Below are 27621 nucleotides of genomic sequence, written 5' to 3'. Positions count from 1 at the left end.
CAGCTCACGGCCCCCCTGCTTTTGGAAGGGGTTGGGTTCCCAAAGCAAAGAACGCTTTCAAGTAGAGTCTATGCAAGTCTTTATAAAAGAACCAAACCTCAATAAATACGCAACTTTACACAGAGCCCACCTGGGAAGGAGGGAGGGGGGCGGGGCCATCTGGTTTGGGACCAGGGGAGGGGGCCGTGGGAGGGGCAGCCTGGGATCCCAAGCCCAGGAGCCCAGCCCAGAGTGGGGAGCTGGGAACTTCAGGGAGTGGGGGGTGAGGGAACCTGCCCAGGCAGGCCTGGGGTCCAAGAGAGCGAGGGTGGAGGCAGGAGGGTGGCATCTGGGGGGGTACTGAAACCCGGGCCCTGCTGAGGGCTCCCCTGCTTCCATCCTTCCGTCCAGTCCGACAAAGTGCAAATCGGGCCCCAGGGTGGCAGGTGGGGATCCTGGCCACCCCCAGGAGGCACATGCTGTCTGCTGTCCCTTGGTCAGTGGCACCCTTGGGGGCCTCCTTCTGCTCAGACCTCCCTACAGGGGAGAGGACAGGAGAGTCAGGTGTTCCTCGGCTAATGCCATCCACGGAGGGGCTCTGACCACCCTCTCCTCCCCACTGACTCCTCGGGCCCTTGCCTCAGTGGTCCCCACAGACACCCCACCCCCTGCCCGTCAGGGTCCTGGAGCAGGTCTCAGGCTCCCACACCTCTCACCATCCCCAACAGCCACCTGCTCCCAGCCATGACTGCCCCTACCACGACCTGGGCTCGGGACCCCAGAAATGCCAACGCGCCAGGCCCCCCGCCCGCCCCCAGGCCCAGCCACTCACGAGGCAGTGAGCGTGGAGTTCAGCAGCAGCGTGGTTCTGATTCGGTAGAGCTGGGCCAGGGTCAGTTTCCTGTGCTGGGCAGAGATCCCAGGGGGGTGCTCGGGCTGGACCCCGGGTGAGGTCCCTGGGGGCAGCGCCCTGCACCTTCTCCTGGCGGGGCCTGGAGGCGCCCAGGCTGGGCAGCTGGCTCCATCCTCCAGCTCTGACAGCTCAGGGCCATTGCTAGGGCTTGGGGCACTCCTGCAATCCCAGCTACACCCAGCTTCCTGAGGGGATCCCCGAGTCCTAGCACCAGGGGGTGAGGTGGCCAGGCAGAGCTCCGATCGGCTGCGGCTGGGGGCTGGGGGTGCCCCACGGGTGGCAGCCCCTGAGAGCAGCTGGAGGAGGCTGGCCTCAGACTTGGACTTGAGCAGGTGAGGTGGGCGAGGCAGCAGCTGGACGGGGGTGCGGCGGCGGAGGCGGGGTGAGGGTGGGGGTGAGGGGGCTTGTGGCAACTCTGGGGGCTGGGGCACCGGCTCCACCGCAGGGGCTGGGGCCACGAAGTCTTGCAGGGAGGTGGGGGAGAGGGTGCCGTAGGCAGAGTCCATGGAGCAGGAGCGGCCATCCGCCGGGCCCAGGGGCAGCAGCTCGCTGGTGGGCGTGATGGATGAGGCAGTGGTGCTCAGGGAGGTCTCGTCTGATGGGGAGCTGAAGGGGCCGCCCTCGAACTCGGGTGAGGACAGAGTCTCCCCAGGCTCCACCACCACCACGGCCAGGGTCTCTGTGGAGCCGTCCGAGGCACTGTGGGACCCAGGGGAGAGAGTCAGCCCAGCCAAAGGACATGGAGACTGTCTGGTGTGACCCTGGGCCAGGCAGGGCACAGAGGCTTGGGCGTGGCAAGCAGGTGGCACAGGTATCCGATCTCCCAGCTCCTGTGCCCACCAGACCTCAATAATGGATCACCACCAGCAGGATCTCCCAGCTGCTGTGCCCACCACAGACATCAATAATGGATAGCAGCACTCCTTATTGCTGAGACTAGGGGCGGTCTCAGAATCCTCCAGGCAGCTCCCCGCCATTGATCAGAGTTGGCACTCAAGTTGGAAACTGCCATCTTGCCATCCTTGCCTTGACTCTGGTCTGAGACAGAGCGCCCCACAAACACACACATGTGCACACATGCCTCTCAGGTTTGCAACGCGAGGCCTTGAGAAGTGCAGGATGCTGCCTGGTGTCAGTGGCCGTGGCCTTGGGGTTCTGGGTTGGAGCTCACCAGTGCTGGGAGTCAAGGCTGTCAGTGCTTTTGCGCAGGATGGTGGGCGAGCTGGCAGCAGAAGTACTACTTTCCCTGTCTTCCTCCTCGTCCTCCTCGTCCTCTTCCTCCTCCTGCTCATTGTCCTCCTCTTCCAGGCTCTGCAACTGTTGCTGGCTGCCTGGGTGCTCCTGCACACGCAGCTGCTGCAGCTGGTTCTGTGGGTGGGGCGGGGGTGCAGGGGCAGACAGGCTCTGAGCAGCGGCCTCCACCAGGCTACCCCACCTGCCCCGCCCACTGCTCCCCACTCTGCTCTCACCTGAGCGTTGTAAATGGCATCTACCCAGCCCCGGCACAAGGCCTGGCCGCTGGCCTGGAACGTGTAGGCCCCCACGGCGCTGTGGAACTCGTTCAGGTAGATGAGGAGGAAGGAACCTGATCAGGGAGAGCCCCGGGTCAGTGGTGACCATGACCCCTTCCCATCAGCGGCCCTGCCCGGGAGCAGGGGGCCGGGGGATCCTCACCGGCGTCCCGTAGCTCCCGACACACGATCTTGTCCACCAGCAGCGGGGGCCTGATGACTTTAGTCCTCTCGGCCTTCTTCACTGCCTTGGTGACCAGGAGGAGGTCCGTAAAGAGGAAGCAGTAGACGTCCATCTGTGTGAGGGGCAGCAGAGGCCGTTGGGGGACAGGGCCGGGGCATCAGCAGGGACACTTGGCCTGCCGCCACAGCACCCACCCCAGGGGCCTTCACATTTTGACAAATACTTCTCCACCCCCAAAATGAACCTGTGAGAAAAATTAAAATGGATAAGGTGATTTTCTTTCATCAAGTTATGCACTTATGATTTATTTCACTTTAAAAGTTAATATTTACAGAATTTGGTAATGGATTCTTAGGTTCCATCCCAAAAGCACGTGCAACAAAAGAAACAATAGATAAGTCTGACTTTAAAAGGATGTTATCAAGAAAGAGAAAACACGGCTCATAGAATAGGGAAAAATAATTGCTAGCCACATATCAGATAAGGGCTTAATATCCAGAATAAATACATATTGAAAAGATGCTCAACATCATTTGCCATTGTGGAAATGCAAATCAAAACTACATGAAGATGCCACTTCACTCCCACAAGGATAGCCGTTACTAAAAAAAAAAAACAGAAAATAACAAGTGTTGGAGAGGATGCAGAGAAATCGAAACTTAATGTGTTGTTGGTGAGAATGTAAAATGGTGCAGCCACGTGGAAAGCAATATGATGGTTCCTCAAAAAGTTAAACAAAGAATTACCGTATGACTCGGCAATCCCACTTCTAGGTATATACTCCAAAGAAAGTGAGAACAGGGCCTCAAAAAAATATTTGTACACCGATTTTTAGGATGGCATTATTCACAATAGCCAGAAGGTACAAACAACCCAAGTGTCCATCAACAAATGAATGGATTAACAAAATGTGGTATATATACACACAATGGAATACTGCTCGGCCAAAAGAACGAAGGAAGTTCTGAACATGCAGCAACATGGAAAAACCTTGAAAACATAATGCTCAGCAAAATTAGCAAGGCACGTAAGGACAAATATTGCATGATGTCACTTATAAAAGATGTCTAGAAATAGCAAATTGGCCAGGACAGAAAGTAGATTACAAGTTACCAGAAGATGGGGGGGAGGGAGGTAGAGTATGTTTGGCAACTATGGAGTGTTTGAAAATAAAACTAACAACTTCTAATAAGTTAATATTAAAAAAAAAAATCCACAATTTGCAGGCTCCTGGTTACGCAGTGCCGGAAGGATTAATAGTCCAGTGGCAGGCTCTGTGCCTCTCCCACCTAGGAGCCCACAGGGCAAGACTAGCACCTGCACGGGTGAACTGCTGTATTTGTGAAAAATCAACTGCAGACGAATTCCCACCCCATCCCAACCCATCAGAACCACAAAGAAATCGGGGGTGCCTGAGCTGCCATCTACCTGTTGCAAAGGAGGTCCCCAGGAAGGGGGGATGCACCCACAGAGCAAGAGGGGCAGGGCGAGGGCTCCCAGTCACCTTGCCATCCTTCCCCTCCTTCATTCTCAGGCTCCCCTCCAGCAGCAGCTGCCGCGTCTCTTCCGGGGGGGCCCCGGGGATGGGCACGGTCAGGTCCAGATGCAGAAACTCCTTCAGGAGCTGGGGGAGAGGGGCGTGGTTGGAGGGGGCGTCTGGGGTCCCGCCTGGGCCCTCTCCTCCCCGCAGAGGCCCAGCGCCCACCTTGTCCACCTCGTCGTTGCTGCCCTCCACCGCCTCGTAGGCGTCGATGCGGCTGACCACGGCCGCCAGCCGCTGCCGCTCTTGCCGCTGCCGCAGGCACGCGTTCACGTGGTGGATGAAGCGCTCCACGGAGCCGATCTGGGGGCGGGCGAGGGCGTCAGGGCCCGGGAGGGGGCCGGGGAGGGCCCACGAGCGGGGCAGGACCCGGCCCGGTTACCATAGTGCCGACGGCCTCCTTGGCGCGCGGCTCGTCCGTCTTCCTCAGCACCGACTTGAGCAGCAGCGGGTACTTGGTGAGCCGCTGATGGGGCTTGGCCAACATGTCGCTCAGCTTCAGCCGCTGGCACTGCTGGTGCTTCTCCGCCCACTGCGGGGCGGGGCGGGGATCAGGGCAGGCCCCGCCTCCGCAGCGCTCCGCCCCGCCCCCCGCTTGGCACCTGCAGCCCAGGTGGGGCCCAGCCCCTCACCGTGACATAGGCCCGGAAGAGGTCGTTGTCGCGCAGCAGGCCGCGCATGTACTCCATGCAGCCCTCCTCCTCCACGCAGTACCGGACGTAGGGCTTGAAGAGGGAGCCGAACTGGCGCAGGCGGGAGAAGCACCGGACACGTCACCCCTGGCCGGGGCTCCCGAGCCCCTTCTTACTGCATCCCCCTAAGAGCCCCGGGGCCCCTGCTTTCCAGGTGAGGAAACTGGGCCTCAGCGGAAAGGACCACCCTCGGCCAGGCAGCAGGTGTAGACAGACGGCCAGGTGGGCGTGCCAACGCCGGCGGTGCCTGGGCATCCTGACCTCCGGGAACCCGGGGTTGGTTGGGTGATGGGCAGATGGATGTGACTGGGCCGTGAGCTCTCTGGGCTCCGCGGCCCTGCCTCAGTGTCCCCGCCTGCGCCCAGCCCCGCCCGTACCATCTTGAAGCCCTTGAGGAAGTCCCCGGGCTGCAGCAGCGCCCGCGTGCGCCGCGCCTTCTCCAGCACCGGCGCCATCACGCTGCTCCACAGCCCGCGGTGCAGCCGCGCGATCTCGGGGATGTTGCTGAACAGGCGCTCCGCCTCCACCTGGGCGGGGCGGGAGGTGAGGTCGGCCCCGCCCCTGCCAGCCCCGCGCCCTCTACTGCCCACCCCCCCATCCCCCGCCAGCTCCGACCCCCGGGGCCAGGCCCCGCCCCCAGCCCCGCCGGACCTCGCACAGCAGCCCCGACTCTTGCAGGTTCAGGAGGCAGCACAGGAACAGCTGCGGAGGCAAGGGAAGCTGCAGCTGGGGAGTGGTCCCAGCCCCGAAGCCCCACCCAGACCCCTTCTTATACAGCAGGCAGCCAGAGACGGAGAAGGTCCTTCAGGCTCCACACCCCAAGGAAAGGCCCAGCCCCCACAGCCCACCTGGGGGTCACCCCGTCTTGGCCCCACCTGGAGGGAAGCTCTGAAACGCTCTCCTCCACCTCTTCCCCGGGCTCGGCCTTGGGCTTTCACTCCGAGGGCGCTTCTTCCAGGAAGCCTTCCCTGAACTCCCAAACTCAGGACAGGGTTTCCCTCTGGGTGGAAGTGCCTGCACACCCCCTCCCCCAGTGCCCTCTACTCTGCCCCCCTCTCGAGTGTGGGCTGCTGGGCACCTGGCCTTCGCCAGCGGAATGAAGTAGGAAAGAGGCGGCCTGACCTGTGTCAATTCAGCTCAACCCAGCTGCTTGCCCCAAGCCCCTCCCAGGCCCTTGGGAATCACCTCCTCCTCAGGGGACAGCCCTTCTCTGACTTTCTGTCTCTTCTAGAAAAGCCCACCCTCAACTCAGGGGCCGCCCAGAAAGATGCTGGGGGTGGGGGAGTGGGTACTGGAGCGGACCCTGGCCAGGTGCACCCCCACACTCACGTTGGTGATCACCCGCAGCTTCCTGATGTAGGAGGCCTCTGTGTGCAGAAGCTCCCACACCGCCTCCTGCTGGTGGCACTGCCGCCGGGTCAGCTTCTGGGGAGGGGAGGGAGGGTGAGCTACCCTGAGTGCAACCTGCTCGTTTTCCAGGGGGGGACACGGAGGTTCCCGAGAGGAGCAGGGTCACCCTCGCCACCACCCAGATCGTCCGAGTCCAGACCCCCCAGGCTGGGGCTGCCTCTGTCACTGAGGTGGTCACATGACACGATGCATCTCTCCTGGCCTCAGTTTCCCCAAAGTGGGCTAAGGACAACAGCAGTCCAGCAGGGCCATCTCATGGGACATCCAGGATAATGTCCCCATTGCCCAGAGGAGGAGGGAGGGGAGGGGCTGCCCCACCTCGTGCCCATCCATGAGCTCCCGCCAGCTGTCCTCCAGCCTCAGGCAGGCATCATCCTCCTCATCCTCGTCCTCCTCCCCCTCCCAGGAGTCATGGTCAAAACGCAGTCTCCGGGGCAGCCTGGGCAGCCCGAAGAGGCTGTAGGCATGCAGCTTGCTCTCCAGCTGCTCCATCTTGTCCACCTCCTGGGAAGAGACAGCGGTCAGGATCAGGGGTCAGAGGTCGGCAAAGACACCAGCCAGCTGCCCTGCTCCAGGGTCCACAGGGCACATACCCGGCCAAAGGCGCTGGTGCTGGGGCCAGAGCTGAAGAAGCCACTGAAGCGGCTGGCCGCCCGGTTCTTCCAGCTGTCACTGCCTACGCTGCTGGTGACCCCACTGCTGCCACTGGGCAGGGAGCAGCTGGAGGGCACGGGAGGCTCCTGCCCCGGGATGCTCGCCTCCCCCAGGAACTCCGACATGTTCTTGCGGCGGCGGCCAGGGGCCTGGCCAGGGAGGGGCAGTCAAGCCGAGGCCACCCCAGTCTCCTTGGCCCCACCCCATGGGGGATTTCCAGGAGCTTGGGCCGGCCTGGGATGTGTGTGTGGACTCTCTGCACCCCTGCCCTGGGATGCCACCATCTCATCAGGAGCTTGGGAGGTCCAGATGCAGATACACCTGGACTGCCGCCCCCAGCCATGAAGAGACGCACACAGTGACGGTGGGGCCACTAGGAGAGCCTCAGAGATGAGACCCATCCCTTTGGGGTGGCTAAGATCCAGAGAGGGGCCCCTACTCTCAGAGCCAGCCCGGTTTTCCGGAAGAGGAAATGAAAGCTCCAAGAGGGAGCAGGGGGGCCCAAACAGACGTCCCTGGGAGGTCGGATGAGCTGGTGTGCAGACTCCAGGCCGCGGCCCCTCCCCACCCCCGCCCTGACACAGCCCCTCCTGCTCACCAGGATGTCGAGGCTCTCCCTGCGCTGGGGGTCCACGCGCTCCATGGCGAGGGGCCCTGTCCCGGCGGGCCGCAGGATCGGCAGGCTCAGAGACTTGGAGTCCTTCACCCCCTGCTCCACCTTGCCCTCACTCCCGGGCTTGGCTGGGGTGGTGTTCGGGGGCAAGGAGAGGGCCTCAGCCCTGGGATCCGGGCCCTAGCCCTCTGCCCTGGGGATCCACCCTGCCAGCACCTGCCCCTGCAGCCCAGCGGAGACACCTGTATGGAAATGAGCCTGGCCACGGCCAATTGCAACCTGAGCCTGGGAAGAAGCTTCTCGCTCTGGGAGGCCCAGCCAGTGGCCCCACTGGGCCATGGAGCCCGCTGCTCACCTTTGACCCGCAGGTAGTGTCCCCCGAACCGGTAGGCCTCAAAGGTGAGGGACAGGGGGGTGTTGGACTGGTCCAGGTAGATGTCCACCTTGCCCAGGGTGATGCCCTTCCTCTCAAACACGGGCAGCAGCACCTCCCTGCCCCCAGGACACGGTGCCTCAGGTCAGAGGGCAGCCCCAGAGCCCCACCCCATCCACAACCCCGGCAGAGAAGGGAGGCCACACACACCTCCACACCTGCCCACAGGTTCCCGCGCCTCTGGCACACGGCCCCTGCCCTCACACGTCTGCACACCAGGGCGGACACTGCCCCACAACTGTCCGTACCCAGATACTGGGCCAGGTAGGCCAGGTGGGGAAGCTCAGGTGCATGGACCCCCATCACCTGTCCCCTCGGCAGGTGTGCACACCCACCTGAGTGTGAAAGCAGGTGTGGGGACTCACTCGCTCACAGGCCAACGCAGTCACAGTCACACCTGCAGAGGCCACGCCACCCCTCCCCCTCACACCCCCTGTCCAGGCCTGTCCTCAGCCCCCCAGGCCCTACCCCAGCGACTTCTTCTTCATGGCTGGGACGATCTCTGTCTCGATGTCCACGTTCAGGTCAAATTTCAGGGTGAAGCACTCCTTGCTCGGGTCCTGAGAGGACACATGGGTGAGCTGCTCCCAGCCCTCCTCCAGGATGGCGACCCCCCAGGGAAGCGCACAGCAGGGATCGCCCCAGGCCCCCTCCATCCGGGCCTCATCCCCAGCTCCCCTCCTGCAGGGGGTTCCTGAGGCACCCCTGGCCTGGGCTGAGGTGGAGAGCGCTGGGCTGCAGGGTGGGGTGGCAGTGGGGGCCCACTCACTCCAGGTGCCGTCCCTTGTCCTGGAGTTCAGAGTGGGGAGGCCCAGCCTTGGGGAAAGAAAAGGGCCCAGGAGGGGCAGGGGGCTGTCTGGGAGCCCCTTCTCCCAGCCCTGGGGGGGTGGGGGCGCCCCTTACATCTGTGTGTCTCCTCCTGGCTTTCTTCTTGGAGAGTTTCAGGCCTGTGCTCCTTCCATCCCTATAGGGGTGAGGGCAGAGGCTGGAGGTGACAGTGGGCCTGGAGTGGTGTGTGGGGGGGTGTGATGGGGGCCATGGCTGCCTTCCTACCCCCTCCCCCATTCCAGGTTACCAGGTACTTCAGGTGCCCTGGGGCAGGTGAGGGCCGACAAGCAGCAGTGCGCCCTCTGGTGGCCACCACAGGCCGGTGGTGCCAGGTCCGTGGCACTGACCCCAGACCCCGTCAAGGCTGGCCCCTGCCCAGGAATCAGGGCCCGGCAGGGGTGGGGAGGGGTCTGCCGGTCAGCCCCTCTAGGGGGAAGGCACCGGAGCTTGTGGTCCCTGCACCTCCGATCTGAGAGCCAGCGGGGCATCTGCCCTGCCCCCACCTACCCTTTGCCATCAGTGGAGCCCTCCTCCTCCTCCTCCAAGTCCACCACAGGGCTGGTGCGCGGTGGGCATGAGCGGGTGGACACATTCCGGGCCAGGACAGAGCCTTTGGGGTAAAGGGGGAGAGGCTAGTGCCTGCTCACCCCCTGGCCCCACCTTAGCCCTCAATCTGGCCAGCTCTGTAGGGCTCCCAGCCTATCACCGATCCTGGGGTTCCAACCCCCCCCCAAACTAGCTATGGCCCCTGGGTTCTGTGAGGGGAGGGACAACTCAGTCTGTGCTTATCATCCATCCCCGGATCCAAAAGTGCACAAGGGCTGTGGGTGACACTCCAGGTGATGCCCCCCAATAGGAATCCATTGGTGGCCTCAGTTTACCCTTCTATAAAATGGGATGACAAAGCCCTGCCTCTGGGATAGCTGTAAGAAGTCAGCAAAGTCCAGGGCTCTTCCCAGCAGGCTTCCCCTCCCGCACTGCTGGGACCCCACTCGGCCACCCAGGGGCCCTGGAAGAGCCGAAAGTCCTTCCCCACCCTCCGCTCAGCTGAGAAAGGAGAGAAGGGTGGCATTTCTTGCCAGGCATGGGTGCCCATAAACCACCTGAGCACAGCCAGGGGGCTCTGGGCAGGGTCCCTATTCAGTGGGGGGGCGTCTTGTCTCTTTCTGACCCCACCCCCCAGTCTGCACCTCCTCTCCCGGGGCAGCAGCCTGGCTCGGAGGATTTGCGGCAGCACAGGGACTGTCCCCTGCCCTGAGGACAGGCAGAGCTGGGAAGAAGGGGTCCTTCTCCGTGCTGGGCTGGGGCCTCATAGGGGTGGGGTGGGAGGTGCAGACCCAGCGAGAAGGACCCAGCCCCGGTAGAGACAGGCCTGCTCAGGAGAGGGGGCTCGGCCCCCACCCTGCCTTTTGCAGAACCTCAGGAGCCGCAGCTGACGTACGCTTCCGATGGCCCCCCACACGACAGTCACCACAACACTGCCCCCCAGAGAAGGGGTCCAGAGCTGGCCGGCAGCTCGGGGGGCAGCAGTCACCTCGGGGTGGCAGGTCGAAGCGGACGTGCCCGTCATACTGCATGGCGCAGTGGAACTTGCCGTCACAGGCCTCGCAGAGGTTGAGGGGCCCCCGGCGATGCAGCTGCTGGCAGTCGACGTGGTGGCATACCTGCAGGGGGAGGGCAGGCGGGGGTCAGGCTGTGTCCCACGGGGACCCTGCTGGGGTAGACAGGGCTCCAGCCACCCACAGTGGGGACACGGGGGAAAGCACAGCCCGGCCGGGATGGCACAGAAAGAACCAGGGAGGCCAGCACTGCCCGGGCCACCTTGGGTGCAGGCCCCTGGGCTGGATCACCCCGTCTGTGCCTCCCCCTGGGGCTCTCCTGCCCTCAGAACAGCAAACCTGACATGAGTTCCCAAGATGGGGGTGATGGGGAGTCCGAGAGTGGTCATGGCAGTGTCCGAGGACCCACACAGTGCCCAGGTGACTCGGGTGGGATTTGCCCCACTGCCCTGGACAGTTCTGCCCCATTCTCCTGGAGACTTTCCGGTCTCCTCTGCCCTCCAACCTCCAACAGCCCTCCCCAGTGACACACAGAAACCTTCCGAAGCTGGTCCCCAAGCTACCACCACTGCGCCTTCCCCTTGACCCATGTTGGTGCCAGGACCCAGAACCACCCCAATCTCGGGGGGGGCCCCCAGGCGCCAAGACCCTGCCCTGCCAGAAGGAATGGGGGTAGGGGACTGGGGCGACACTGCTCAGCACTCTTCCTCAACTCCATCATTGAATGTCCCCTCTCCGTGGGCTCCTTCTCATCACTACACCAACAGGCTACTCCTCCATCTATAAAAACACTTCTCCCTGCAGCCACCCCGTTTCTCCCTCCCCCTTTACAGCCAAACTCCTTAGAACAGTCTCCTTAGGGGTGACTTCCTTTTCTCTCCCATTCTTTTTATCTTCCCCTACTTTTTGGAAATATTTCAGACCTATGGAAAGTTATAAGGAGAGTACAACGCCATCCACAGACCTTTCTAGATTGCCCACTGGTTAGCATTTTGCTGCCTCTGCCTTCTCTCTTGTGTTCTCTTTCTTTCTCCTCCTCCCCTCTCCTGTGGCAGAAGTCACAATAGCATGCTTCTCCTAAGAACAGGAACTTTCTCCCACAAAACCCCAAGGGAATGTCACATCCGGGAAATTTAACTTTGATACTATATTGTCTATATTCATGTTTCTTTCCCCAATTGTTTAAATATTGTCCTTTATAGATTTTTTCCTCTATCCAGGATTCAATCAAGGATCGCACCTGGCGTTTGGTTGCTTGTGTCTCTTTATACCTTTAAGAATGAATTCCCCAGACTTTTGTTTTCTCTTGTCTTTCATGACATTGACATTTTTCAAGAATCCAAGCCAGTGGACTGGCAGAAAGCCCCTCAATTTGGGGTTGTTGGACAGCCCTCAGGGTAGTTTTGGGTTCAGCGTTTGGGCAGGGACTGCACAGAGCTGACTTCGTGTCCTCCTTGGGTGACCCATGAAGCCACACAATAACCTGGCAGGGGGATGTCCACCGGGTCTCTCTGTTCCTTGTCAAGTGCCTTGTTCTCCTGGTAATTAATACGTAATCTGTGGGATGACGCTTAATGAAGTTCTGTTCCCCCAATCATCCCACAGCCATGGGTTTGAGCATCCACTGGTGATTTTCACCGAAATCAATTATTACCTTGATGGTTGATTGTCTAATTCCTCTACTGCTCTCAAACCCTCTCCAATCACACTTTTGTCCCCTCGCCGTCACACCACACCCACTCTTCTCAAGTTCTCAAGCCACCCATGACCCCCATGCTGCTAAAACCAAGAGTCTGTTCTCAGCTGACTCAGCGTTTGCCACTTCTGGGCTCCATGGTCCCGGGACCCCACACTCCCCTGGTTTCCCTCCCACTTCTCCGGCTGCTCCTTCCCGGGCTCTTTCACTGTGTCCTTGCTCATCGTCTTCTCCTTGGACCTCTTTGTCTCCAGTCACTCTCCGCTGACCTCACCAGGACTTGCCACTTGAACACCATCTGCATCATCAGGGCTCCCACATTCAAACCTCCAGCCGAGACCCCTCCTGTCCTAGTTTGCTAATGCTGCAGAATGCAAAACACCAGAGATGGATAGGCTTTTATAAAACGGGGGTTTATTTCACTACACAATTACAGTCTTAAGGCCACAAAGCATCCAAGGTAACACCTCAGCAATCGGGTACCTTCACCGGAGGATGGCCAGTGGTGTCCAGAAAACCTCTGTTAGCTAGGAAGGCAGCTGGCGTCTGCTCCAAAGCTCCGGCCTCAAAACGGCTTTCTCCCAGGACGTTCCTTTCTAGCAAGCTTGCTTCTCTTCAAAACATCACTCCCAGCTGCACTCCGTTCATTCTCTTTGAGTCAGCACATTTATATGGCTCCACTGATCAAGGCCCACCCCGAATGGGCGGGGCCACACCTCCATGGAAATATCCCATCAGTTATCATCTACAGTTGGGTGGGGCGTATCTCCGAATCCAAACATTCCAACTTAATCCCCACTATTATGTCTGCCTCACAAGATTGCATCAAAGAATACGGCTTTTTCTGGGGGACATAATGCATTCAAACTGGCACACCTCCCCAGACTCTGGAACAAGCATCTTAAACTAAACGTGTCTGTAAGTGAGCTCCGTAACTTCACCCTGTGCTGCCCCATCTCAATGAATGAAATGCCGTTCTTTTGTTGTTAGACCAGAAACCTTGGGGTCACCTTCGACTCCTTCTGTTAGACCCCAAGCCCAGTCAGTCCTTTAGCTCCACCTTTGATAGCTGTGGCTTCAACCCGACCTTGTCTCACCAGCCTGCCCCAGCCCCTGTCACCTCTCACCTGGGTTACTGAAATGGCCTCTTGGCTGATCTCCCTGCTTCTACCTTGGCCCCCCCCCCAGACTGTGCCCCCCAAGCAGCTAGAGTGCATCTCGCTCAAACAGGAGCCACATTATATCCACCCAAGACCCCCAATGGCTTCCTGTCTCACTCGGAGTAAAAGCTAAAGTCCCATCACTGCTACTTGGGCCTCCCATCCGAATCCTCCCTCCTGCTCACTGTCCCCCCGCCACCCACCCCTAGCCTCCTGGTTGTTCTCTGATGTGATCCTTCAGGCATCCTCCTGCCTCTGAGCCTTTGCATCTGCTAGTCCCTCTGCCTGAAATGCTTTTCCCCCCAGTGTCAAAATCCCTAGCTCCCTCCCTTCCCTGCCTTCCTGCAAGTCTTTACTTGAAATCCGCCTCCCCCACCCTGACTGTCCAGCTCCCCCACAGCCCCTCCCCGCTGTGCTTCATTTTCCCTCCTTAGCGCTGACCATCCAACATTCCACGCATTTCACTTTGTCGCCTCCACCACATTGTCCCAAGGACAGATTTTTGTCTGGTTCACTGCCGTATCTCCCAGCCTCTCCATCCACATGTTTAATTAATTAGGGCAATGGAGAGCCACTGGGAAGGTGTTGGTTGGGGAAGGCCTGCTAGGAGATTTTCAAGATGAGGGAACTTCTAGGTGTAACCCCAAAGAACTGAAAACAGGGACTCAGACAGAAATTTTTACACCAATGGTCATTGCAGAATTATTCACAACAGCCAAAAGGTGAGAGCAACCCAAGTGTCCATCGACAGAGGAAAGGTGGTCCATCCCTATGATGGGATGTGATTCGGTCACAAGGAGGCATGCAGTTCCGATGCACGCTACAACACGGACGAACCTTGGCAACCGCATGTTGAGGGAAATCAGCCAGAAACTAAAGGACAGATACTGCATGATTCCACTCTAGAATAAGCAAATTCACAGAAACAGAAAGAAGATTACAGGCTATGGGGGGTGGGGCAGGGGGCGGCGGGGAATGGGGGAGTTAAAGCTTCATGGGTACAGAACTTCTGATTGGGGTGATGGAAAAGCTTGAGTCAGGGATACTGAACTCTATACTTGAAAGTGGCTAAAACGGGAACTTTCACATTGAATACCTTACCACAATAAACAAATAAAATAAAACAAAAAAATCCTAAATGTAAGGGCATTCTCAGCAATAGCAGAGGTGACAGACGGGGTGGGGATGGCCCAGGAGGCAGGGAGGAGGGGGGCACGTCTGATCTCCATCCATGATGTGGTCCCTGGGGCTGCATGAAGGCTTTACATGTGCCGTTTCCTCTCATCCTATTTTACAGAGCCCATTTTAGGACGAGGAAGGTGAGGCTCAGAGAGGTTAAGTAACTTGTGTAAGGTCACACAGCCAGTGGAGACAGGACTTGAACCCAGTGTGTACTGCTCCTGCCCTTGGTCCTTGAACACCACACACAACATCTCTTCGGTATCTGAGAAGGGAGAGATGAGTGGGGGACGCTTGCCTCAGGTCAGCCTAAGGGGCTAGGGGGGGCAGGAGGAAAAAAACCACAGTTTGATCTTCGCTGTCTTGGCTCCTGTGTCCATCCACTCCTCCATTGGATAGAAAAGGGAACTGGGGCACAGAAATGCAGACAGTGGGTGACAGACTGAGCAGTGGACAGGGTCACCCAGAGGCCCACTTGCTTTTGGTGGGGGAGGCGGGGGTTGCCCTGGGCAGGCAGCTATGGACATTGTGAACCAGATACCTGGTGACAGCTCAAGTGTCAGGCGTGCACAACTGTCCACACAGTGTCACTTCCCACACCCTTCACCAGTGGTTTCCAACTGTGTCTTGTCCTAGAGCTGGAGGCAGGGGTGAGGGACAGTCCACTGAGCTCCACTCAGCCAGAGCAGTTGTTTCCATCTTTACTTAATCTACTAGCATCCTGCTGCTAAAGAAAGTCTGAAGACAGCTGTGGTCAACCAAGGCTCTGTGCCTCTCCCGACATCCCCAGGGCGCTGCTGAGAAGAGGGTCTGGCTTTGAGACTCTGCGACCCCAAGCTGCGACTCAGGAAGGTATCTGCTCCACTTCGGCCCCCTCTTATCAGGACCCCAGAGTCTGTCTGCTTAGCAGCCCTCTTTCCCCTGCATCCAGCCTGGTGTGGCACCCCCTGTAACCCCCTCCTGGTCTCCCCAGTTTCCCAGTGCCAGGCTTGGCGCTGGGACATGGGCTGCAGACCTACCCAGGCCCTGGCCCACCACAGGTTGGAGCCTGTGCAGGGGGTGAGTATGTCCTGAGACGGGTCTCCGGGGTCCTTCCAACCCAAGCCCCCAATTCTGTGCCACAGTCTCATTTTTAAACAAATCCAGTATCAGGCAGATTTTACACAAAGGTTCACCCCCTTTTGGCAGATACAATATGCAGCAAAGATTTGAGCACTACTAGTGGGAGACCCGGGGCTCCCTCGGAAGACTCTAGAAGACACTGCTCCTGCTTCAGCCACTGTGAAAGAGCGGAGCCGGGTAGCCTAGGCTGACCTCAGCTGCCCCATCCTCCCAGCAGCCCCTGCTCAGGGGCACCAAGGGCAGCGTGAGTGTCAGGCCCAGGAGCTGAACCAGCTGGGATGTTTCCAGACTTAACCAAGCAGGTCTGGTTCAGGATGAGCTTCCGGTAAACCCCAGAGGGAACCACAAGCCCAAATGGGAGGCCAAGCCCCCTTGGGCTGACACCTCCATCCCCAAATCACAGGTCTCTACAGCTCCCTCCGGGGTGGGGGGCGGCTCCCCAGCACTAAAGTGGGCTGCCCCTCCCCAAAGCCAGACTCTTGGGCCCCTTCTCTCTGGCCCAGGTGCCCCCCCCATTACTGCCCCCCAGCCACTCCTGCCAGCAGAGAGCAGGAGCCAAAGTTCTCAGGACTCAAGCTAAGGGAAGGCAGAGCCCACTGGTGTGAGAGGGACACAGCCAAATCACGGCTGTGCCCCCAAAGGCAGCAGAGGGGGCACAGCCTTACAAATAAAGGTGGGGGGCTCCTGGGGGAACTAGGTCACTCAAGGAAGCCCCAGCGTGGATCAGGGCGCCAGAAGCCACTCTTCCCTGCTCACTCAAGGGCTGGGGCCAGAGGCCAAAGGACAAACGGGGGCCTGTTGGTGGCGGGAGGTGGGCGGGGGCAGGGCCGGAGCCGAGGAAGGAAAGGGGGAGGGGTGCCCCCCGCGGGCCGGGCCCCACAGGTGTGTCCCGCCCAGTCCCAGACACAAAGGCCAGGGGTCGGCAGGAGCATCGGCGGCCTGGACCGCTGGGTTCAGTGTGTGTGTGTGTGGGGGGGGGGGGCTCTTGGGGGCCTGGGACCCGCCCGCACGGTGTGCAGCCCAGGCGGGGGCTCGCCGCCGTGTGCCCACCCCCCCGGGGACCCGCCGAGGACAGAACCCCGCAATCGCGCCGCCGCCCCGCCCAGGCCCGGCCCCCAGCCCCGCTCCTCGTACCTGGCCTTCCCCGTCGCGGGGGCGACCCCCGGCCCCGGGGGGCTCGGGGTCCCGGGAGGGCAGCCCCGGGCCCGGCCTGGAGGCCGCTCGGCGCCCAGAGACGCCGGGACCCGTCCCCATGGCGGCAGGAGGAAGCGGCGGTCTGCGCCGCCGGCCGGACAAAGCGCCGAGCCCCGCTTCCTGCCATTGTGCGGCCGCGCCCGCCCCCGGCCGCGCGCGCCGGGACCCCAGGGCGGGGGAGCCCCGGGCCGGGGACACTCCTCCGGGGACCGCGGCGTCCCCGCCGGGCCCTCAGACCCCCGGCCGGCCCCGCGGGCGCCCCGCTCCGCTCGCACCCACCCGCCCCTCCCCCCGCGCAAGCGTCCGGGACTCGGGGGGCCCCTCCCGGGCCTGCCTCCTCCCCAGAGAGCACCCTGATGCGGGAGGCGGAGGAACAGGCCCGCATGGGTGGGGGGTGCGGCACGCCCGGGTCGGGGGAACCTACCCCTCGAGATCCTCGGACCCCCGCCCTCCGCCCAGCCCCGGGGAGCCCCTCTCGGCTGCGACCCCCAGTAGCCCCAGGGCACACGTGCGGGGCTCAGAGGGCCCTCCGATCCGAGGGACATCTTAGCCCGTTCCCTTCCGTTTTGGAGACCCCCGCCTCAGATCCTCACCCCGGGAGCTCCCTGAATGCTGGAAGCAGTGAGGAGTGGGCCAGGATGGGTGTGCGGCGCGGCATTGCCGGGCCAGGGACGCGCACCCCTCCGGATCCTCGGACCCCAGACCCCCGCTTGGCCCCTCCAGGCGCCCACCCCCCAGTCACTCATTCCCCCGTCCCCCACCAGGCCCCCTCCTCCCAGTCCAAGGGCCCCCACCTCAAAGCCTGAGCAGGCAGCACTTTTCTTTTTCAACACAAGAGTGATTTTTAATATCTTTGTTAAAAAACTTACTTTGAAAACACACACACACACACACACACACACACACACACGTCAGCTACTTTCAAACACACACACACACACACACACACACACACACACACAGACACACACGTCAGCTACTTTCAAATACTCTCACTGCCCAGGCCGGTAGTGGAGGCAGAAGAGCCGGGGGAGGCCGGCGCGGGGGGCCCGTGACCCCGATGGGGTTGGCGCGGGCGGAGGGGTCGGGCCTTTAGGAGCCCCCGCGGGGCCGGGTGAGGCCGCGGCCGTCGGGGAAAGCCCGCAGCCCCGTCGCTTTGCTCGAGGTCCCACCGCCAGGGGGCGCTCAGCGGAGCCGAGGGGAGGAGGAGCCGCGTGGGGCCGGGGCGTGGGCTCGGGGTCCCCGCCGTGCGGTTGTCAGAGGGCTTTCCCTCACCCCCGCGGAGGCAGGCACCGAGGTCCCCATTCACCGCGGGGGGATAAGGTGATAGTGACATAAAGGGGCCCACAGGCAGGGCCGAAACCCAGACTTCCGACTCTGGGGCTCGGGATGGGAGCCGGTGGGGTGAGGGGGCAGCGCAGAGGTCTCTGAAGATGACTTGGGGGCGGGGGCGGCCGCTTGTTAGAGGTGACATTCCCTGTCCTCGGAGAAAGCAGAGTCTTTGCAAACTAACACCCCATTAGGTGCTCCCCCAGGTAACACCCTCCAGTGGCTTCCCACTGCTCTGAATCAGATCCCCGCCAGACTGCTTTGGGGGTGAGCCCCTCCTCCCATGCCCCCCAGCTGGCCTGCCCTCCCTACATCTCCCCAAGTGCAGGGCCTTTACTTCTGCCTTCTCCAGGCCTGGAACACCCTGCACCCCAACCTTCAAAGGGCTGGCACCCAGCCCGCTTTAAATGTCAGCTCCCCAAGGAGGCTTCATCCTCCTCTCAAACTCTAATAGCCCCTCACCCTCCCGCTCGCAATCCCCTTAAGTTGAATTGTTTTCTTCCTAGCATTTATTACAACCTGGAATTATTTATTTGTTCACTTTTTTTATTATCATTCTTCACTAGTTTGTCCTCTCCAGCGGGCAGGGCCTGGCTGGCTCGTTCTTGCTGTACCCTCCCTGTATCTTTGGCACGCAGAACAATCAATGAATGCAGGATGGAGGGGGTCTTCGTGCCAGAAAAGGACATGGGGGCAGGGAAGGTCTTGGCCAGGATGTCCTTCCCTGTGGTCAGTGGTCAACAAAGCCTTCCCCACCCGGCAACCAAAGGCTGGCCTTGCCCCACCCCCCCCCCCCCCCCCGGCCTCCCTGCTCTGGGGCCTGCGGGCCTGGGCAGGTCAGTTTCCACCTCAATCCTGGTAGGCCTTCCCCGGGCCCCTGCCCCTGCTGCTGCTTGCCCCACAGGCTGGCCAGGCTAAGAGTCCAACAGCTGCCACCACCGAGCACTCCCCAAGTGCCAGGCCTGTCCCAGAAGCTGTGGGCAGTGAGTCCCAGTCACTCCTCCCAAGGAGGGAGATGCTATCCCCATTTAACAGTTGAAAAAACAGAGGCTTGGAGAAGTTGCGTGACTTGCAGACTTTGGGAAACAGATGTCTGTGCTCTTGGCCACTTCCCTGTGCCTCAGACATGGGGAACAGGGGGACACGGAGACCAGTTTACTGGTGGTTTGGGTATCAGAGGACCACCCCCTTGGGGACAGGGTGGATCCCCAAGGCAGCATCAAGTGGAGACCACCAGGGCTGGGTGGGGACAGGTCAGTGGCGGTCACCAGGGCACTGGGACCCCTGCTGGACCCTGGCCATCCCTGAGTCATGCTGCTGTTCGGGTCCTCCAGCCCGGGCAGGGGGCAGCTCCTTAGGGGGCCAGGGCCTTGCTGCCCCAGGGCCGAGAATACAGGGCTAAGGAGCCTGCAGAGTTGGGAGAGGACAGGAACCCCTGTCCCTGCACCAGGGAAGGGGGAAGGGCCTCAGCAGGATCCTGGGGACCCCCTCCTCTCTCTGGCAGGGAGTTGACATAGCTAATGAGCAGGCCCCAGAGATCCCAGCCCCTGACTCCCTGGGGAGGGGGCCCCTCCCCGGCCCAGCCCCAGCTCCAGGCTCATGAGTCAGGGCCGGCTTGTTGAAACTGATACCCAGAAACCAGATGCTGGGGCTGATGAATAATGGAGCCTCCAAGGCAGGAGCCCCTAGCCCCACCCCACCCCCAGTGCCATCTCCCCAGCCTGAGAAAAGCAGAGACCCATGGCCATCCCCACCCCCACTACGGGCTGGAGTCCCCAGCCTGGTCTGTCCAGAAGACACCACCAATCTGGGGTGAGGTTGGGGACTGAAGTCAGGCACCCAGGCTGCAGGGACTCCCCTGCCCAGGGGCTCCCCACCCAGGCTTAGCTCCCCTGGGAGCTTGCCACCCCAAGGCCCCACCCCACACCTTGGCAATCCAGGGGTGGAGGCTGCATGTGGGGGCAGGTTGGCCAGGGCGATACCAGCTCTGCCAGGCTGCTCTGCCTTCCTCCTCACTCCTGGGGCACTGCCCACCTGGCTGCTCGGGCCTGGGCCTCACCCCTGGCAGCAGAGCCTACCCCAGGACCCTGTGCTGCGCTGGGCAGACGGCCGGGGTGCAGGGAACCTCTCCACAGGCCAGGCCCACAACACAGGTCCAGAAGACAAGGAGGCTCCTTCCTCCCCAGTGCAGTGGTCCTGGGCCCGGGGTGGGGCAAGAGGCTGGGACCCAGCGCTGGGGAGAGAGGGAGAGGCGGGAGTCGGTGACCCCCTGCATCACTGCCAGCAGCAACTCCAGGCACCTGGCTGCCCCGGGCCCACAGAAAGCCCTCGGGGGGGACTGGGAGCCAGGGCATGTGCCTGGGCTTGGGAAAATCCCATTCTGGGGCCTCTTCCCCTCCCCAGCCTCTGGCTCCCCGTGGGGCAGAGGGCACTGGCAAGCTGGCTACAATTTTATATCTCGGGATGGCCGCTGGGTCCTAGTGACTGGATGTGGCCAAGGGGCAGGGTATGGTAAACCACCCCAAGAACTCCCAAACCCAGAGGTGAATAGGTCATTTATAGGGCCCAGGGGCCCCCTCAGCCTCCATTTCCCGTCCTCCATCAAGGCAGTCTCGAGCCTGTCAAGGCTTTGTTGGTCCTCCTCTTTTTCCAGCCCCCCAAAGGGTGTCGGGGCTTGGCGCAGATGGCCTGAAGCGCAGACTCGTGCGCCCCCTCCCGGCCACGAGAGGACTTTCCGCCTTGGACCGACTCCGGGATGCCGGGATGGGGCAGGGCCGGCAGTGCCCCCCAACCACCGGCGCCAAGGCCCCTCGGGGCTCCCCCGGTCTCACCAACAGCCCCCACCCCAGGACTGGGGCCCCACAGACTCCTCACGACCATACCTCTGAGCCTAAGCCAGGAGGGGGTGGGTGCCTGAGCCCATTTCACCAGCAAGTAAATGGAGGTAGAGCCAGTGGCGCCCACTGATGCCCACCTGCAAGCCCGGGCCCTCCACTCCGGGTTCTGTCCATTGACTCGAGTGGGTCCTGGCGCCCAGGCCCACCCCGGTCCGGGCCCTGGTCTCCACGAAACTCACCCTGGGGCGGCGGGCTCCTCCCCCGTGGCTGGGGCTCCGGCCAAGGCTGCCAAAGCCCAGGAGGGCGTGCGGGGCTCGAGGGACCGGAGCCCCGGGGCGGGCTCAGTCGCCTCTGCGCCGGCTGGGGGCGCGGGACGTCGGGGAATTACGGTAGGCCGGCGCGGGCGCTACCACCTGGGAGGGCCGGGACGTACCATCGGCGCGGCCGGGCCGGGACGGGGGAGCGTAGGGATCCCGGGAAGGGGCCCGCGCGCGCCGCGGTACTGGGGGGTGGCAGGAAGCCCGGGCGGCGCTTGGGGGTGATCTAGGGTCAGGGCCGCGTGGGGAGGGATCACTGTGCCCGAGAGGGCTGGCCGCTTACAAATGAACATGAAGTTCAAAGTCCCTGATCATTAGCCTGGGCTTGAAGACGGGAGCTGGCTGCCCCCCGCGAGGGACCGCGACAGGAAGCTGCCCAGACCCGCGAGAGGAGCCGCCGGGGGCAGGCGGAGGGGTCCGCGCGCCGACCGCGCCGGGGGAATCGCCGGCAGCTGCGCTTGCATCCGCTTCACTATAACTAGCTGGACTCGGCGCCCTCTACTGCGCCCCAAAAACGTGCCCGCCTTTCTTTGCGCCCCCTCTTTTTTTCTGGTCCATGCCTGGTATGGTCTAATAAAGGGGGCCCTTCCACCCTTTGGTGGATTCCAGCTCTCCTCTCTTAGCAGCCGGGGTTCTGGATAACTACACCCCGGGCAGGACCAGGTGGGGGCTGCGGAGGTTCAGGGGTTCCCACCTGGAGGAGGCAGGCAACCCCCACACCAAGCTCACCACCCTCTGGAGCCAGGCCTGGGCTGGAAAGTGCAGCCTGATCCACACCACTGCAGGGTTCAAGGATGGGGGCAGGGGGAGGGGGTTCGGCCCACTGGTGTTTTCCAGCACTTTCACCCTAGCTAGATGGCCTTCCCTCTGGCCTGTGATCAGACCCAGGCCTCCGGCAGCGACGACCTCCCTGGGCTGGGCCTGGGCCAGGGTAACTCATCTTGGCAGGCTACTCTGTCCCTGCCTCCAGGAGCTCCAGGCCTTCTGCTTCCCCCAAAACACAATAAGACAAAGCCTTGCCTCTTTGGTCATGCCCCCTTTCTCCACCCATCTACACTTGAGCAGCATGGAAACAGACCAGTAACCGCCAAAGAAACCACCCCCTCCCTGCCCCCAAACCTGGCCAGTCCCAAAGGTACCCCTGGCCTGGGGCATCCTGCCTCCAAAGTGTCGCCCAGGAGAAGAGGCGACACCCTCCTCCCATTATTCGCTACATCCTGCCCATTCTTTCTCCACGGGGACCTCGGACCCACCCCTTCCTCTGCAGGTCCTCGGGTCTTTATCATGGCCACCCCCCACCCCTCTACCACCCCACCCTCCCGTACACACACCCTGACTCATCTCTGCCACTTCACAGCCCATTGTTAAGAAAGGAACTCTGAGGTCATCAAATCCAACCTCCACGCCATACTGCAATCCCCTTTACACATTCCATTCTGTCTCTTGAATACTTCCAGAGATGGGGTGCTCACTACCTCTTATCGGGAAACAGCTCCAGTTGTTGGAAACTCTTCCCTATACTGCACTCAAATTCACTTCCCTGGAACCTCACCAGGGATCCTGCCGGAGCCTCCCAAAGGACCATGCAGAAAAACTCACTTCCATTTCCCCCTACCGGTGCCTTAGAAACGGAGGACTCTGAGGTCCGACAGACCCGGTGGGAGTCCTGGCCTTGCCTTGTCAGGTCATCTAGCCTCCCTGCTCCTCAGGATCCTCGTCTATAAAATGGAGACTGGGCCAGTCTCTGCTGCGCAGGGTGGGTGTGAGGACGAGACGAGGAACCGGCTGTGAGCACTAAAGCAGGGCTCGGCACACACTAGGTAGGCATTAAGGAATGGTGGCTGCTAGAGTCATCACTTTTATTTGAGAATGGTCCCCTGAGATCCCCATCTCCAAGCTACAAACCCCAAATCTTTTGCCCCCTCAAATGCAGTGTCCAGTGTCCAGCCAGGAGCTGGTCTGCCCGATCCTGTCAGGCAGCAGGAGGGCAGGGGGGAGACCCACTGCTGTCACCCTGCCTCGGTCTCCCCACCAGATTCTGAGCTCCACCAGCCCCGGGAACATGAGGGGTGTGCAGTATGCATGCATCTGGTTGGGTGGGACTGGGTGGAGTCTGGGATGGAGCAGGGGAGGTCTCAGATTTTAGGGAGGGCATGAAGGGCACACCCAAAGTTCAGGGGTCACTCTCCCCCTGCATGGAAGATGAAGTGCCACAGCTGGCATCCTCCTGAACACCCACGGTGGGCCAGGCCCAGGGCTCAGCCCTTGAGAGGGACCTCTCTTAATGTCAACAACTCTAGATGAGGAAACTGAGGCTCAGAGAGGTGTAGTGACTTGCCCAGGGCCGCACAGCTGGAAATGGGTGGGCTTTGACCCTGTGGCTACTCTGCGCATCTCAGCCCAGGAGGGCCAGGGACCACTCCCCACTCCCATCCCTGGGATGCATACAGTTCAGACTCCTTACCTGGACATGCAAGGGGCTCCCCGTCGGCTCTGCCGCCCTCTCCCCATCCCCCCAGCCATGCTGGCTCCTTTCAGCCCCAGTACCCCTCCCCCTGTTCACCCAATTTTCCTCCATCTCATCGCTTCCTTAAACCTCAAAACTCCGGTTGGCCTCCTCCAGGAAGCCCTTCAGGACTGTTCTGCTCCACAGTGAGCTCCCAGGACAAGAAATCAGGGTGGGGCGTGTGATTCATCGCAGAAGCCCCAGGCCCCAGGAGAGGCCCAAACAAAACCTCAAGAGTGACCCCAGAATTGGAAGGGTCCAGCCCTGTTCACAGGGGCCCTTCCCCAGGCAGCCTGGGGGGGAAAGTTTGGCAACCCAAAGCCCTTCCTTCCGTCTCCTCCTCCCAGCAGCGCTAGAACATCAGCTCTAGGAGGGCAGGTGCTTTGTTCCCTGTAGACCTCCAGGGCCTAGAACTGAGCCTGGCACCAGCCGATTTGGTGAAAGAATGAATGACTTCCCAAAACCCCTTTCACCAGGTCATATCCTGATTCGAGAGTGAGAGTGGGGCTCCTGGTCAGACAAGCCTCACTCCAGACGCAGCCTGCCTGTCATGCTGTGTGACATAAGCAACTGCCTTTCCCTCTCTGAGCCTCAGACCACTTACATGTAATGTGGGAATGATAACAATGCTTTCCTCATGAGATCTTGGAAAGGGTCAATGAGACAGGCGTGAGGTGTCACATCCGCCTGGCATGTAAATGCATTTGGTCGGAGGTGGCTATTATTGTCATCAACAATGATATTTTTTGCTCCTTTTACTCAGCAATCATGAGTACCACTCACCTCCTCTCACTCCCTGCTCCGACCAGGCTCACCCCTTGGCAAGATTTGCTTACACCCCTTCTTTCCTGCCTCTGCAAGCTGCCTGTAGCCCTTTCCCCTTCCTGGAAGGCCCCTGCCTCCTGCTCTGCCTGTCCATGTTTTCACTTCCATCAGAAGCACCTCCCCCAGGGTGTCCTCCCTGACTAGCCCTCCTGCCTCTGATTATCACTCAGAGTTTGTGCCATTTATCCCAAAGACGGTTCAAGCGGTGATGGTGCTGTACCCCCACAGGCAGGCTGACCCTTTGGCTGCGGATCCCACCGTCAGCCTTGCTGAGTTCTGGGCAGGCCAAGGCCGGGCTGGAGCTGGGGCCTGGAGGTAGCAGACGGCAGCGTGTGGCTGGTCCACACCTACTCTTTTGGAAGAAAGCTCATCTGGGCACGGTCTGGGCCCTTGCACCCCTGCCACTGCAGCAGCTTTTGGTGCTGCCCAGAGGAGGGGCTGGGGCGGTGTGGCCTGGCCACCCCCTGTCCCAACCCTCAGGCTGGGCAGAGGCTAGAGTGCTCTGCAGGTTGCTGGAGGGATGTAAGTTGGGGGAGATGAGGACAGCTCAGTGCCAGGAGCCCCCATCTGGGGGACAGGCAATGAGCCAACCCCAGAGCCCCAATGCCAGGCACGAGCCTCACCAGCAGCTTGCATCTGACATCACAGCCGCCCCCTTGCCGGGTGGCCACAGCAACTGGAGGCCGCCCCCTCCTCTCTCCACCCCCAGAACAGTCCTCCTGTGCAGAATCAATGTGCGTGTGTCTGGGCAGAGGTGGGGGGATGTGGGTGAGGGGAAGGGGGAGGGTGGCATTTTTAATTTCCTGCAGCTGGCAGGCATGGTCAGTTGCAACAGTGATTACTGCTGTCACTCAAATGCCTGTGTGGAGGGGCCAAATCTGGGTTCAAATCCCGGCTCTGTCTCTGCCAAATCACAAGGCCTCTCTGAACCTCGGTATCCTCATCTGGAAAACAGGCAATGAATGAAACCTTCCACGCAGAGCCCCGGCAAGGACTGCAGTGGCACTGAAAGTCCGTGGCCCATAGCCCAGCATGTGATGGGCAGACAGAACCCCAGTCGGTGTCACTTTTATCTGTCTTCCCCTGACTCATGTTTGCCCCACCGTCTGCTCCCGAACCCGGCACTCCAGGGCCAACTAGCCCCTTCTCTCTGCCCTGTCATCAGCTCCGGGACCACAGTCATTCTCACATAGCTCCTAAGTGTCCCAGTCCTGTGCACAGGCCTGAAGAGAAACCCAGTGGCTCAGGAAGGGTGCCACCCGGGCACTGGAACACCCTTGTGACAAGGGACCACAGCTCCTGTCACCCCAGGGCTGCTGCAAGAACTGCAGGCAAGAGCTTTGGGGCACCCCTACTCCCCCGGACCCCGCAGAAGTGCCCCCACTCTGTATCCTCAGCCTGCCATGCTGAGGCTCTACCCACCCCTGAACAGAGGACACTGTGGTACACCCAGCCAGGCTCCTGTGGATGCCCTGTTGCCCCAGGGGGCCGGCCCTGAGTAGAGGGGCTTAGAGCCCTGCCCCTGCTCCCCGGTGCCCCCCCCCCCAGGCTCACGGGCCTCCTACCTTGGCTGCCCGCCCCTTGTCCATGCAGTCGGGATTCTGACAGCACAGCCCCTTCTCCTCCTCAGCCAGGCCCCGGTCATCTGCAGAGAGGAACAGAGGTCATTAGGCAGGCAGGGGCCAGGGAGGGGGCACCCCCAGCGGGCACCCAGGCTCCCCTGGGCCCCTGTGGCTGCGGGACCAGAGGATGGGTGGGGCAGTCTCCTCAATCCTCCCTTCAAAGGAGGTCAGTGTCCCTTTCACTTTTAAATGCCAGCTTATCTGCTCCGCGATCTGTTGGCAGAGCCCTTTCTTGCTGCAGTTCCCCAGGGAAATTATCCAGATTCCACGGGGGAGGGGGAAGGGGGAGTGGGGGGATCTCTTTGGAAGTAAGCTGCCCCCTCCCAGTGTGGGAGGGAGTGGGGCTCAGCACCCTTGTGCCCCTGGGGGTCTCTGCAGGGGGGCCCTCCCGGGGATCCAAGATCTCCTCTGAACCCTGCTTCAACATCACCCCCCACTGGGGTGTCCCCTTGGCATGGCTCCTTCAGGGACAGACTCCCCAAAAGGCCTGGGTAGGCTCCCCCTTTCCTTGTTGTCCATCCTTGACCCAGAATCTAGCCCCTCCATGCTGCCTCTCTTTCTAGGCGCAGGAGCGCAGCAGCCGGGGCACTGACGGGGGGTGGGGGGGTGGGGGGGGGGTGCAGAAATGGGGGGGGTGCTGCTGAAATGGGGGTTGGGGGCTGCGGAAGCGGGCCTCAGCGCGAGGGCCCTGATTCCTAGGCCGGCGACCGGCAGGGGAGGGGGCGGCCGAAGGGCTGCGACCCGCCCGCCCCCCACTGGCCCCCGCCCCGGCCGCGCGGCGCCCCCCACTCCCGCCCTCCCGGGGCCGCTGCGGACGAGGCGGGCCGCGGGCCTGCACAGCGGAGCCGCCGGGGGCTCGGGGCGGCCGCGGGCCCCGCACTCACCCATGGAGGAGGCGCCGCGCCGGGCCACCTCGGAGCGGCGGGGGCCGCGAGCAGGACGCGCGGGAGCCCGACGGCGGCTGGGTGGGGGGAGAGCCCGGGGTGGGGGGGACCCGGAGCGCCGCGGCCGCGCGACCCTCGCCGGCGGCGGCGGGGCGGGGGCAGGTGGGCGGCGGGAGGAGCCCGAGGGTGGCGCCGCCCGCGGCGGGGGCAGCGCAGGGACGGCGGGGGCTCGGCGCCCGGCCCTGCCCGTCGCCCCGCTCCCCCCAGGGCCGCGCGTCAGGCCGGGAGGATCCGAGCGCTGCGAGGGGCTTCCCTCTCCCCTCCCGGAACCGCCGGGGGCGGGACCAAGGCCCCGCCCCGCCCACCCCCAAACTGCACCAGCCTCCGGAGCCACCTCGAATTAAAAGAAGCCCTGATGGTTTTGATGTGGTCTGGAGACGTTTTCGCAAGCTCATGAAAAGTGGGGGTAAAAGCATTTTTCGAAAACTTGGTCTGAAACACACCTCTGAGTGAAATAGTGCCTTTCTGCACCTAGGCCTGCAGGTCCGGGAGCTCCCTGCACCCTTCTCCACTCCCCCCACCCCAGCAGCGGCACACACAAGCATGCACACGAGCACACACACATGCACGCACA

General features: G+C 61.6%; 1 protein-coding gene across 5 annotated transcripts; it reads right to left on the bottom strand.

Moving 5' to 3' along the window:
• Window positions 1-373: 373 nt before the first annotated feature.
• PLEKHG5 (pleckstrin homology and RhoGEF domain containing G5) lies at window positions 374-27207 on the bottom strand. Of its 5 annotated transcripts, XM_037828651.1 has the most exons (22): window positions 26988-27207; window positions 26047-26126; window positions 10292-10421; window positions 9265-9367; window positions 8833-8893; window positions 8398-8489; window positions 7852-7988; window positions 7482-7624; window positions 6823-7032; window positions 6548-6733; window positions 6149-6244; window positions 5471-5521; window positions 5197-5346; window positions 4760-4870; window positions 4510-4659; window positions 4293-4430; window positions 4092-4211; window positions 2567-2699; window positions 2362-2477; window positions 2064-2260; window positions 812-1591; window positions 374-516 (listed from the first exon to the last, which is right to left on the bottom strand). In XM_037828651.1, exons 1-22 carry the CDS (start codon window positions 26989-26991, stop codon window positions 507-509), a joined length of 3198 nt encoding a protein of 1065 aa, XP_037684579.1. In that variant the 5' UTR covers window positions 26992-27207; the 3' UTR covers window positions 374-506. The 5 variants fall into 5 exon arrangements, with proteins under 5 accessions (XP_037684579.1, XP_037684580.1, XP_037684581.1 ...); XM_037828652.1 differs by lacking the exons at window positions 26047-26126; window positions 26988-27207 and adding an exon at window positions 21073-21220; XM_037828653.1 differs by lacking the exons at window positions 26047-26126; window positions 26988-27207 and adding an exon at window positions 20971-20989.
• Window positions 27208-27621: the final 414 nt, after the last annotated feature.

Source organism: Choloepus didactylus, chromosome 2, assembly GCF_015220235.1.
Source record: "Choloepus didactylus isolate mChoDid1 chromosome 2, mChoDid1.pri, whole genome shotgun sequence".
NCBI lineage: Eukaryota > Metazoa > Chordata > Mammalia > Pilosa > Megalonychidae > Choloepus > Choloepus didactylus.
The sequence above is the reverse complement of the archived record's forward strand: the minus strand, read 5'-3'. Positions and strand labels throughout refer to the sequence as shown.

Bases quoted from the DNA above. Each gene is read 5' to 3' on its own strand.
- PLEKHG5 (XM_037828649.1), bottom strand. From the start codon at position 16,727: ATGGGGACGGGTCCCGGCGTCTCTGGGCGCCGAGCGGCCTCCAGGCCG. The intron at 4,660-4,759 runs GTGAGGGGCTGG...CCCGCCCCGCAG, and splicing joins TCTTCCGGGCCTATGTCACG to TGGGCGGAGAAGCACCAGCA. The intron at 2,261-2,361 runs GTGAGAGCAGAG...CCCCACCCACAG, and splicing joins ATGCCATTTACAACGCTCAG to AACCAGCTGCAGCAGCTGCG.